Source organism: Pseudopodoces humilis, chromosome 4 (assembly GCF_049639895.1).
Source record: "Pseudopodoces humilis isolate 2021_Gansu_Grassland_sample_001 chromosome 4, ASM4963989v1, whole genome shotgun sequence".
In the NCBI taxonomy this organism is placed as follows: Eukaryota; Metazoa; Chordata; class Aves; order Passeriformes; family Paridae; genus Pseudopodoces; species Pseudopodoces humilis.
In genome coordinates this window covers 66,130,656-66,143,062 of record NC_142203.1, presented here as the reverse complement: position 1 = coordinate 66,143,062, position 12,407 = coordinate 66,130,656, and the positions used below count along the sequence as shown (strand labels likewise).

The following is a 12,407-nucleotide window of genomic DNA, read 5'->3' as shown; positions in this document are numbered from 1 at the left end:
GTGTTGGAACTGTTAGCAGCCCAGACTAAGAGCTGCAGCTTCATCAGAAAGGCTGTTTTGAAGTCCATTCTATAACCCTGCACTGCTTTTAGCTGGCTGCCAGCCTGAAATGGAGCAAATGCTGCCATGTACAAGCCATTTACTCTTTGCTACAGCAGCAGCTTCTCAGTCTCAGAGCAGCAAAATTATGAGAGAGGAGCAGAAAGTAGAAGGAAAAAAAAGTATCAAAGCAGGAAAAATTAGATAGCACACACTCACACACTAGGTTTTTTTGTGATTTTTTCAGGATTTTTTTTACAGTTTCCTTTGTGTATCTTTTCCACCCTGCCTGTATGGACAAATTTGGGGGTCAGGTGTCCTTCTTTCAGTTCTGGCTCACCTGTGGAATTTTTACCTATTAGTTCCAGGGGGAGGGGGGACCTGACTGCGGGTACCTGCTGGGTACTTGAGAAACACAGAGTTCGGCTGGGCCAGGGGGGAAGGGGGCAGGAAAAAAGGAGGGAGGGGACTGTTCGGCAGCTTCTTCAGCTTTGAAGAATGACGCTCTGCTGGAGCTGTTGCTGTGGGGAGAAGGGAATTTCGCCATCACCCAGACAGAGCCGCTGCTTCTCCTTCTCCCCTCTTCTTTGGTGGCCTCACACCCTCTGTCCTGCCGGGCCGTGCTGCAGTGCCAGGCACCGCCGCGGAGCTGCTGATCCACCTCAGCCACCGCCCCGGGATCTCTGCTCATCCCTGCTGATCCACCTCAGCCACCGCCCCGGGATCTCTGCTCATCCCTGCTGATACACCTCAGACACCGCCCCGGGATCTCTGCTCATCCCTGCTGATACACCTCAGCCACCGCCCCGGGATCTCTGCTCATCCCTGCTGATACACCTCAGCCACCGCCCCGGGATCTCTGCTCATCCCTGCTGATACACCTCAGCCACCGGCCCGGGATCTCAGCTCATCCCTGCTGATACACCTCAGCCACCGGCCCGGGATCTCTGCTCATCCCTGCTGATACACCTCAGCCACCGGCCCGGGATCTCTGCTCATTCCTCTGCTGATACACCTCAGCCACCGGCCCGGGATCTCAGCTCATCCCAGTTCCAGCCGACTGTTCCTCAGAGCCCTGCAGAAGCACGGGGACTGACTGCCCGAGGGGGTTTGTGAAACAAAGCCCCTCCTCCATCCCTTCCCGTCTCAGCCGAGAAGGCTGTCACAGGGTCCCTGGTTCTGTTTTCTTGTTAACGCTGTAGTTATTGTTTTTTGTTTGCCTTGTTATACATACTAGTAAAGAACTGCTATTCCTATCCCCAGATCTCTGCATGAGAGCCCCTTGATTTCAAAATTATAATAATTCTGAGGGAGGGGGTCTACATTTTCATTCTAAGGGTGGCTCCCGCCCTCCCTAGCAGACACCTGTCTTCCAAAACCGAGACAACGAAGGACAAAAGATGAACTGAGACAGCCTGATTGGTGTGACAAGAAGGGTAGGTTCCCAGTCTTTATTCAGAACAGAAGATGACCAGATACGAAAGTTATGAGTTCTTCACTTCCCAGAAAGCTCCCTGAAATCATTTCTTGGTCATAAAAAAGTGCAAATTCAAGTAAGTAGTAAACAACTTTCAGTGTAAGTATGTACAGGCAACAGCCACGAGGTCAGAAAACATTGCAGTAACAGAGAGAAAAAAATGCTGTAGCACATGTATCCCCTTTGAAGAATAAAGTTATCTCACAGTACAGAAATAAAGGAATTAAAGCAGGAGGAGGGGTGTGAAAATCTATAAGAAACTGTACAGGGGGTTGAAACATGGTGTGTACAGGAAAGTAGTCTATATGTTTAGTTGTGAGACAGAGAAATAAACAGGGCTTTTCAAAGAATTTTGCATTTATCCTGGTCCATGTCTCCCCTTCTTCGATTACCCCTCCAGCCTCCTGGTACTGGGAACTCACATGTTCCCAGCAGCGAGATCAGCAGTTGCTCCATCAGTGAGACCCACAAAGCCAAAAGGTACTGCAGTGCTACAGCTGACAGGTCTACTTGACCGTCCTGGGACAGACTTCCATTTATAAAAGCCAGTCCAACCACACTTACAGAACATTTTGGTTTCCATCTCTTGCATCCTCTGCCAAACAGAACTGTATCTGGTATTGCAAGGGGAGCATTCAGGAGCCACAGCAACCTACTGCAGATGCCAGAAAAGAAAAGAGCAGTTCATCTCAGAAAAAAAAGACATACCAGGGATGCAAAGAGAAAAAGGACAGATGTGTGGGGTGGCCAAATGTCAGATCTACTCTCTGATTATGCTTTGATCCCCTGAGGCTGAGCCTACTGAAGCATCTGGGAATTAATTTTGCAGATTGAATGTAATTGGCACAGTTACTGGAAACTTGTTATGGAACAGGAGGGTGTTGTTGTGCATACACTTAATCAGAGGAACCTATAAAATGTGAAAGGGAAGTCATGCTTCTTTAACTGCATTATTAGAGTTTCCAAGCATTCTTCATCATGACGATAAAGTAGATGTCTGTGTCTATTGAAGCACTGACTCCAGCATAGTAGTTCATGAATTCTTCTGTTGTGACCTGAGACAGAGAAATTAAAAATAGGAAAATGAACCTTTGGTTTTATTGAACACTTAATGGTTTTATTTAATAAATTACATAATGCTGTATGTAAAAACCACATATTGAGAAGAACTCTTAATGAAACTCAACATCTGCTATTTCATGTGGTTCCTAACAAAAAGGAATCCAACAGGACTGACACTTAAATTTGACACTTAAAATCTGCTTAATTTCACTTTGCTAGAAAAAAGAGCTCTTGACCTTCATAACACTTGGATGGAGATGAAACATGTGAAGTTTAACTAACCTTACCAGGAACTGAAGTTAAAATCACAGCTGCCTAAGAAGACACATTTTTTATGTATTTTTTTCCAGGGATGTCATAATCTGGTTATTTGAAAAATTATTAATAAAGTGGATGGGTTTTCTGATGCAATTTAGAGACAGATTGGAACTTCATTATCCACCCATAGAGAGAAAATATTATTGCTCTAAACAAGTCTCCCTTAATGAAGCAAATATTATTTTGAATACCTAAGTTTTGAATAGCTTTCATGGGTATTTTGAGGTTTAAAAATGACCATTAAAAAAATAAATAATCAAATTAGCCAAGAGAAAAACTGTGCATGTCTCTTGTGATGCCTTAACTCTCAAATTGTGTAGATCATTCTTTGAATAAACATCACACACAAAAATACAAAACAATATTAAAAATACATTTAGCTATGGCAGAGTGTCCAAAGGAGTGCCAAGAAGATTGTGAAGGGTCTGGAGCCCTGTGAGGAGTGGCTGAGGTGTCTTGGTCTGTTCAACCTGGAGGAGACTGAGGGGAGACCCCACAGCAGTTACACCTCCCTCATGAGGGGAAGAAGAGGGGCAGACACTGATCCCTTCTCTGGGGTGACAGTGATAAGAACCGAGGGAAAGTAATGACATTGTGTCAGGGGAGATTTAGGCTGTATATCAGAAAAAGTTTTTTCCCCAGAGGGTGTTCGGGCACTGGAACAGCTCCCCAGGGCAGTGGTCACAGCACCAGCCTGGCAGAGTCCAAGGAGCATTTGGACAATGGTCTCAGGCCCATGGTGTGATTTCTGGGTGTCCTGTGCAGGGCTGGGAGTTGGACCTGATGATCCTGGTTCCTTCTAACTCAGCATGTTCTGTGATTCCATGATATCTGCTCTGATTGCCTTGTGTGTTAAGACACACACTGAGAACTCAATAAAACATGACAACAGGGAGAAAGGACCACTTCAGACTGTTGTACTATCATAAGATGATTACAAGTCTCACTAAAACTGCTTATTTCAGAGGCACCCAGCAAGACCATGGTGAAGAGGGCCTTTCTAGCAAATGCTCAACCTTGAGGGATTTCTGCTAAAAAAAAATTAGATATTTAGTATCATTAGTGTCTTCTGATTCAGGAAAGTCACAGTCTGTTCTCAGAAGAAACAGTAATCAGGTGAGCTAACATCAGAATTGCTGAACAAGAGGTGGATGCTCAGACACTGAACTCATAAAATATCAATTTGGGGACTCATTTAATGTGCTCATGTATGACCTCAGCACAAAAAACTAGGAACATTTTGGTTGAAATTTGCTAGATGTCACCACTGCTGTAGAGGTGGAAAGGGATAGCTGGCTCCGAACTGGTATCTCTGAGGATGACACTGCAGCAGAAGGGATGAAGTTGAGCTCTACTAAGTGAAAATTCATGTCCAAAGCAGATAAAACCCATCACCTCTCTACAACTGAGGGCCTGAATGGTGGGAACAAAGCAAGTGAAGGATTCAGATGGAACATTAGATAGGTACAAGGACAATGCAGTCCTGAAAACCCAGGTGTCGGCTGGAGAGTCGGGAGTGTTAAAAACATTCCACAAAGCACTGATAAAAACTTACAGCCTAGTTTGTTATGACTAACTGCTCAGATAGAGAATATCACCATGAGAACCATGAAGATACAGGATAGTGCTGAGCTGGTCAACAATGTAAGCTCAGACCAAAGAAGTTTGCAGACACGTAGCAAGAGGAAGGACAACATGCTTGGCTCAGAGAAGGTTGCAAAGCAGATGTATAAGTCCATCACAAAACGTGTTCAGGCTTTGCACTTGAACCAGAGAGCTGAGCCAGAGTGCAGGAGGGCCTCCCAGCTCTGTCCCAGCTCCTCAGGGTACATGCCCATGGCAGTAGCCCCATCCTCATTCTCCCTCCAACTCTCTGTAGATAAATCTGTGTCTCTATTAGGGGCTGATTTCCAAGTCAAATGTCTCAATAATTACACTGCAGAAGAACTAATTGTAAATTATTTAACAAAGCAGGGAACCTGCTTTTGAACTGGATCCTAGTATTTATTCTCCTAAGAAGTGAAAAATCTCTCAATTTGTGCGGGTCTTGAAAATCAGCAATTTTGTGGGGAAGTCTGAAGACATACTTAGTGTAATCTATGAAATTTGATTATTAAAGCTACAAACCTTAATACAATCTCACAACTGCCCCTTGTACCACCTGCAGAGCCCCTTAGCCTCAGAATGTGCAAGCTAGCTGTATCAGGGGTGCTGTATGCAGGTTATCCATCTACTTTGATTTTCCATATAAATGTGATGTAAATGGATGCTTGGTACTGCAATTACTCCCACACTTGGTAACTTAAGTCAAATTCTGAGTCAGATGGTGATTTCATGGCTTGCAAATAGGTGTTTCACTTACCTTCCCATCTTTGTCATAGGGTGAATCAAAATTATCCAGAAAGGCTTTAAAAACTTGTTCTTCTGTCCAGTCTCCATTTAGGTATTTGGGATGATATTTTACATTATACAGCCCACGTAAGTCTTCAATTGTTATGACACCATTTCCGCTCTTGTTTAACTTCTGAAATGCCTGCATGATGATCTCTTTTCTTGCATTGGACATGGGAGGCTGTAAAGAAATATTAACAGAATAATTTTATTTTTGCCAACTACTTGCCCAGTTCCAAATTCAAGTACTTGCTGTTGCTAGCAGCAAAACTTCCAAGGTAGATGGGACAATATATAGGTGATAGTCTGCACTGTCCATGAGCTAGAAAGGGCAATATATCCTCAAAAGAGCAATATGATTAAGACTATTCAGTGTCTACCCATACAATAGCAAACGGACAATAAGAGAGAAAATGCTACCTAGAACTCTTTTCTGATCTGCCTATTTTAAATATTTCCAACAAGAAATTACTAATTACCCTAAGTACTAATATTTTCTATCTAAATTGTTTAGGCTTCAGCAGAGCAAAGATACTTCAGACAAAATCTCACTGCGGTGGATTAGAGAAAGTCTTCCCTGAATAAGTTAATGTTATAAAGAGATGCATCTTAAAATGGCCAACAAAGAAGTGAGATTGATGGGCTGAACCACACAGGTACCCAGACTGCAGGACAGGAATTTTGGACAGGAATTTAAATCAAGGCCACAATTAATTGAAAAAAAAATCACAATGGTTTATTTGCAAATATTCTATTCTACTTTGTCTGTTCTGCTATATTTTAATCAATATAATGAAATAACAACATGAATTCCAGACTCACTCTCAGTGTAACAAGAAATTCATCAAAATCAATTGTTCCACTGCAGTTTTTATCAAATGCCTGGAAAATCTCCCATGCTTCTTCCTTATTGATCATCAGAGCATAACGTTGTAGTCCTCTCAGAAACTCATTGAAATCAAGAGTTTTGCTGTTGTCGGTATCAAGGATGTTAAAAATCCTGTGGAGAACATGAAATTTGAGGAAAATATATAGGAAAACAGAATGCTGCAGTGGTTTAGCACAACATAGTACTGAAGCAGAGTCACCTTACTGGCATAACATTTCCTCCTTACTCTGTATTCCAAAGGAAAATTAAAAAAAAAAAAAAAGAAAAAAAAGAAAAAAAGGAAAATTAATAAAAAAACCCTCCAACCAACAAACCCCCTACACTTATTGGCAGTAGAGGTGACTTGTTTAGATTGGGTGCATGAATATTACATATCTGAAGTTAAACAAGGGAAAGGCTGCCATAGTATTCCTGTTCATTATAGCCCTCTGTAAGTTGCACATTTAGATGAAGTTCCAGTTGGTCACCATCTGAATCCATTTGTTGTTTATGGGACCTGGGAGGGATTTCAGGGTGTGATGCAACTCCCCTTTCCTAGGAGATGCTTGCAAAAAGATTTTGGGTGCCTCACATAAACTAGACAGCTAATACACATTTACAACAAGGGCATCATACCCTAAAGGGAAGGAAGCTTAAAATCTCCAGTGCTGAAATACTTTATATAATTTTAGAAAACATAGATATATGGTTAATGTTCCCATCCTTTCTTTGGCAGGATTTGTTCTGGGTCCCACAGAAGGACTTTCTCATGAGGGATTCACAGTCTTCAATCCTTCAAAAGGTGAGCAGGTCAGTCCTGTGTCCCAAAACACATGAGACCCAATGCCAGATTCTGTGGCTTGTGGCATTTGCACTGAAATGAGGAGACTCAAGTTTTGGCCCCTGTTTAGGGTGTGAGCCTCTTGCAGCTAAAACTATTAGGCTGAATAATGGGTTTGACATCTTAGATACTCACCTGCCAAGTCCTTTAATGCCTGCAGAACCCTTTGCTAAACACTGGAGGCGAAGTCTTTCAAGAGCGTCAGTGGTCTGGGACAGTCTTTTTCTAGCATTTGTTGCCATCTCTTGGTCATGTCTTGCTGTGCCTGGCATCTGGAAGACCAAAACATTGATGTGACATGGATTCACATTCAGACATAGTGCTTAAACTTGCCTTTGCATACAAAGCACCCCAAATTCCTAACTTGCAAGCTGCTGGTAGCATCTCTTCCATGAGAACCTATTTTGACTCTCTATTTCCTTTTCCTTATATCCTTCTATCATAAAGAGAAATTGACAATATAGGCCACCAATCATGAAAGGAGGGCTCAGACAACCACCCTGTGATTAATCCAGATGAAGAGAGGAAACTGTATGTAAGAATTATCTGCCTACAGTGTGAGAACATTGTGACAGCTGGTGGGTGCACTCAGGAGTGTGTAGCTCCTTCTGTGTCCACAGCATCCTTGCCAAGCCTCTTCCGCCTGGCCAGGTTTGCAGCTATCATTTGAACACAGAAAGATAAAAATTACCCTTGATGAGGACTTTTGCCTTTGATTCACTTTTTGTCCACTGAGACCCCAATTCTGCAGAGCAGAGACTTCTCCCATTGCATGTCTGAGCAACAGCACATACATAACACCTACTCCTTTTCTAACGCAACTGCAGAACAAATCAAAACCTTAAACTTCCACTGTATTTAGCACCCCAGGATTTCATATACTGACAACAAAGGCCTTCCAGCTTCCCTCAGAGGAAAACAGCGGAATAAAAATAGGGAAAACCAGCTTTTGACTCTACAGTGCTGCACAGCACCGCCAAGAGCAGCATGCACAGGCTAGCAGAGACCCACTCCCTCTCCCACAGGGATTACTTGTGCCTAGTGCTAAGAAAAGTAGGACTGCCCATGCTCATACTGATATTTTAGGGCCACAGTGAATCCTGGGCACATGCTCAGGGCCAAGACTGCTGTTCCATAGCCTGGCTGATGGTCTGCAGCAGGTCATGAAGCCTCGCAAAATATTTTCCAGCCTTTCAAGCACCACTGGAGCAGGACACTCAAGAGTCACAAAAGTTACAGCAGAGCTCTAGACTCAGAGAGCCACTGGTGCTCTGCTGAGGCAGTGCTGGGATGAGGAGATGAAGCTGAGCAGCCCTGTGAGGCACTGTGAGTGCACATGGCACTTCCAACCCCTTTATCATTCCATGTGCAGAAGTGTGAACTGAAATGGTCAGACAAAACTTCTGAGAAACATGGAATTAAACTGTTTCATCTTAACAACTCCAATCCTGTTTACAGAACATTGGCTATTACTGCTGGTAATGCCATACATGCGGAATTTTATAACCACTTCAGATGACTCCAGCTGGGCTTTGAAAAACAGAAAAAAAAATAGTTTTGTACTCCCCAAATGTTTCAGTACTAACTTACTGTAGAAATCTAGAGAGGTAAAATATAGAGCATTTTGGCCTTTGCTTCAGACAGAGCAAGCAAAGTTCTTCTGGGAACTCATTAACCAGTGATCAGGAAGATCTCACAGCTGTGTGAGATCAGCAGCCAAATATGTTTTTTGCAAACAATGACCTGTCCTTAAGGAGAAATGTTTAGCTGGAAAGAATTTAAAATACAGTGAGGTTACATAAGCACAGTGCAAACTATATTTACATTATACAATAATGTACTATTGCTTATATATATCTATATATGTGTGTATACATATATATATAAAACTACATATATATATATAGATATATATAGAGAGAGATATATACATGTATATAACAATATATGTGTATAACTGTACATCTATATACAGAGTACATTATGCAATCATATCACTGTGCAGTGTGCTTCTCTCTACACTATGTTGTCTTTATGGAGCTCTACAAATACTGTGACCAGCAAGGACATAATTCGTGTCTACTGCACCTTGCAAAAATCTACACAAACACACACACTGTGAAAAGAGTGTAGTGGAAATTACAGTGAAGTAATTTCCAGAATACTGTAATGTGCATCAGATGATCATTGCAGTAAGGCTCATGAACTGATCCTAGGGAGGGATAATCTGATTTGCTATCTGTAATGATGTCTTGAGCCTCAATAAAAGCCACTGAAACTGGCCAATCCTCTGTAATTTCTGCAGTAAGAATAAAGTTTACTTCTCTAACTATATACATTTCTGCCTCAGAATTCACCATCTCTAGGCGAAGTTGTTCCAGTATTGAATATTTTTTCTTTTAATAGAAGTTGTTTCTAGTCTGAATTTCTACTATATTAGATGCTGCTTTACTCTCTTTTACAAGATTTAAGAGCTACCTATTAAAATGTGTCCAGATGTAAGTACTTGAAGGTCTCTTTTAAACTCACTTAGGCTTAGTAATTAGGCATAGCTCAGGGCTCCTGGTACAAAATGGTTTTCCAGATGTTTAATATAATAAACAGATAATTCTGCTGTTACTCTTGAACTTTTCAATTTTTCCCAGTGTTCCTTCTGAATTGGGTCAGAGCACTCCAATAATCTCACTAGTAGCATAGGTAAAGATATTCCCACTTTTTTTACTCCCAAGTATCAAGGTTAAAAACACTAATAATAAATATTTCTGCTGCTCTTTGCAGCTCTGCATTCTCAATAATGTTCACTAACTAAATCACCAACAACATGTTTCTATAAAAAACTCTGCATTTAAAGTCTGTTTGTAAAGTATTTGCACTTTCACATCACACTAAAGCCTCTTAAACAGGTCCTGGCTTCCTGTGCCACATGGCAGTAAGCATTTGAGAGCCCTTTTTATACATCCAGAAAATACAGAAAACCAGTTAAATATAAAACCTGTTACATGCAACACTGGTCCATAGTGACACTTAGGTACCACTTTCTTATTTCTGTTGGCTGCAGGTTTAAGTTAGAGGTAAATCTTTCCTAGGCTGTATTGTAAGAAAAAAATGTGGAGGCCCTGGGGCCTGCTGGGGAGATACCAAAACAGTTACTCTAGAAATCAGCACCTTAGGCTCCTGGGTTACCTCGCTGCGTGGTGAGGTGAAAGACTCAGATCTGAGGGTATAAAGGGTTATATCACCCTTAAATCCTTCCCCAGTTCCAGAATGTTCTTGGCTCTCGGTTCCCCATTGGCTACCCATTACCACCTCACATCCCTGTCTCTCTGGCCCCTCATCCCTGTTGCCTGTTGCTGCTTTCCCCATTTTTGTACCACCCCTAAGTCCTTACAGCATTGGCCCTCTGCCCCATGTGCCACCCCCTTGCACCCCACTTGCAATATGTAATAATAAATTACATATTTAAACCTGCTCCTGCCGTTATCCTGGATGTTTGTCTCTAGACCCTCCCACAAAAAAAATCTTTCCTGGAACACTACGTGAAGACCCTTCCTGCTCTTTCCCTGAGGGCCTATTATTCCTATCTGGGAGTGTGTGTGGGTGCCCCACCTGCTGTCTGCACGTTCACCTGAATCCTTGGAAGTCAGAGACAGCTTTCAGGGCAGCGATGGCTGCAGCTTGCCTGGGCTTGCAGCCGCACAAAAAAGACTCCAAATCTGTGCAAGGGGGTAGGAATCACACAAATTCACATGTTCTTTCCTCCCCTTTCATTTTGCTCTTGCTCTTTTTTGGATTATGTGAAGTAATTAAAGATGCAATCAAGGTTTGTTGAATATAACAGTTCCCTGCATAGTGTACAAATATCTTCCACCTGAATACCATTAATAAAACAATAACAGGTGAAAATATTAATTCCACATGGTTTTAGTTTGTGTATCTTATCCAAGACTATCAGATTTCTCACTCAGTGAAATTAACCAGCAGTGTTTATTTTCATTCTGAATTCTAGAGAGTTATGTTTAATAGCCTAGGCTATGAAAAATTACAATACCCCACACTGTCAGTATTGTTTGTTTCTATAGGTAATGTTGTGTTGTGCAGGCCAAACAGAAATGATTGCATTTATTCCTAACAAATACAAAATCCTAAATTTTGGGTTGCATTTTTCCAGAAGAATCTTAGGCTGTTCAGCAACCAGATCCCTTTACATTCCTCTGCACTTGAGGATTAAACCTGGAAGGAGTTAGATTCAGTCTAAACTCTGCAACATTTGTATAGATATTATCCTTCAGCTGAGCCCAAGAACCTCCTATAAAAATTGTAAAAGCCACTACAGTATGATGTGCAGAGTCCCATACGCAGCTCTGGATTGCCCAGGCCCCTGAAAGCCCCATTCCTGACCAAAGACACTAGCAGCACACCACCCACCCCAGAGGAGAACATCTCAGGATCTAAGAATAGATTAAGTGGCCTTAAACAATTGAACACATTTAGTTTACTTATAATTTCATTAAATTACTAAAAGCATGAAAACTGCAGGAGTATTTGACAACCATCTAAACACCTTGTTAAGAATCTGGCTTCCTAGCCCCTCAGACCCCTCTGCAGCAGCCTCCCATCTCTCTCTCGATCATGACCAGCACCATCACGCTTCAGCCTTCTGAGAGGTGGACATATACATATATATTTAGATATCTAAATTAAAAATTAGGTTTTTAAAAATTAGATTAAAAATATTAGCTTTAACAGTTAAATTTAATTAAAATTCATTAAACTACTCTTGGCTGATCAGAGAAACTTGCTGTGAGATAGAACACAGGAGAAAAAAATCCTTTACCTTCTCTTTTGAATCGCAGGGCTCCAACCAGGACAGAGACGTGTTCAGGAGGTTCGGACAGCGTTCCAGGCTCACGCAACGAGTTGAAGTGATAATGGGCCACAGCCTTAATGCAAAGCTTTTTATCCATCTCGCTTTACTTGTTTACACACCCGGCTGCCCTTGGCCCCCCCCTTTTTCGGAGGCCTGGAGTTTGCCAGCTGATCTCCAAGGTGACATGGAGGCTGTGCTTGCTTCCCTGGACAATTGATATGGGGTTTTGATAACTTTTTTATTTTCTCTCTTTTAAAAATATTCTCTATTCTTCTCATCTCTGCCCACTTGGGCTGGAGAGCAGAGACGAGTGGGAGGCACCTTGTGCTGCTCCTTGCTGAGCAGTAAGACAGAGGGAAAGTGGCTGTGGGAAAATGCTGAATTGCCTGGAGGCCTTGTGTTTTTAAAACATGTTTCTCTGCTTTCATAGTTGAGAAGGTTGAAAAAACTCTCTGATTCAACTCAAAACATAATAGAAGAGTAAGTAGTAAGTAAAAAAGTAGTAAGTAAAAGACTGTCAGTTGTGGTTCACAAAAAAAAAGAA

The 12,407-nt window shown here is 41.9% G+C and overlaps 1 protein-coding gene across 1 annotated transcript; it reads right to left on the bottom strand.

Annotated features, from left to right (window-relative positions):
• Positions 1–1,458: 1,458 nt before the first annotated feature.
• Positions 1,459–11,989, bottom strand: CAPSL (calcyphosine like). Its single transcript, XM_005527978.3, has 5 exons — positions 11,831–11,989; positions 7,132–7,268; positions 6,110–6,287; positions 5,259–5,468; positions 1,459–2,571 (listed from the first exon to the last, which is right to left on the bottom strand). Exons 2-5 carry the CDS (start codon positions 7,266–7,268, stop codon positions 2,470–2,472), a joined length of 627 nt encoding a protein of 208 aa, XP_005528035.2. The 5' UTR covers positions 11,831–11,989; the 3' UTR covers positions 1,459–2,469.
• Between the last annotated feature and the right edge of the window lie 418 nt (positions 11,990–12,407).

Coding starts and splice junctions, on each gene's coding strand:
- CAPSL (XM_005527978.3), bottom strand. CDS start 7,268: ATGCCAGGCACAGCAAGACATGACCAAGAGATGGCAACAAATGCTAGA. Junction 6,288..7,131: donor GGCATTAAAGGACTTGGCAG/GTGAGTATCTAA, acceptor TGTTCTCCACAG/GATTTTTAACATCCTTGATA. Junction 2,572..5,258: donor CCTATGACAAAGATGGGAAG/GTAAGTGAAACA, acceptor TCTCTGTCTCAG/GTCACAACAGAAGAATTCAT.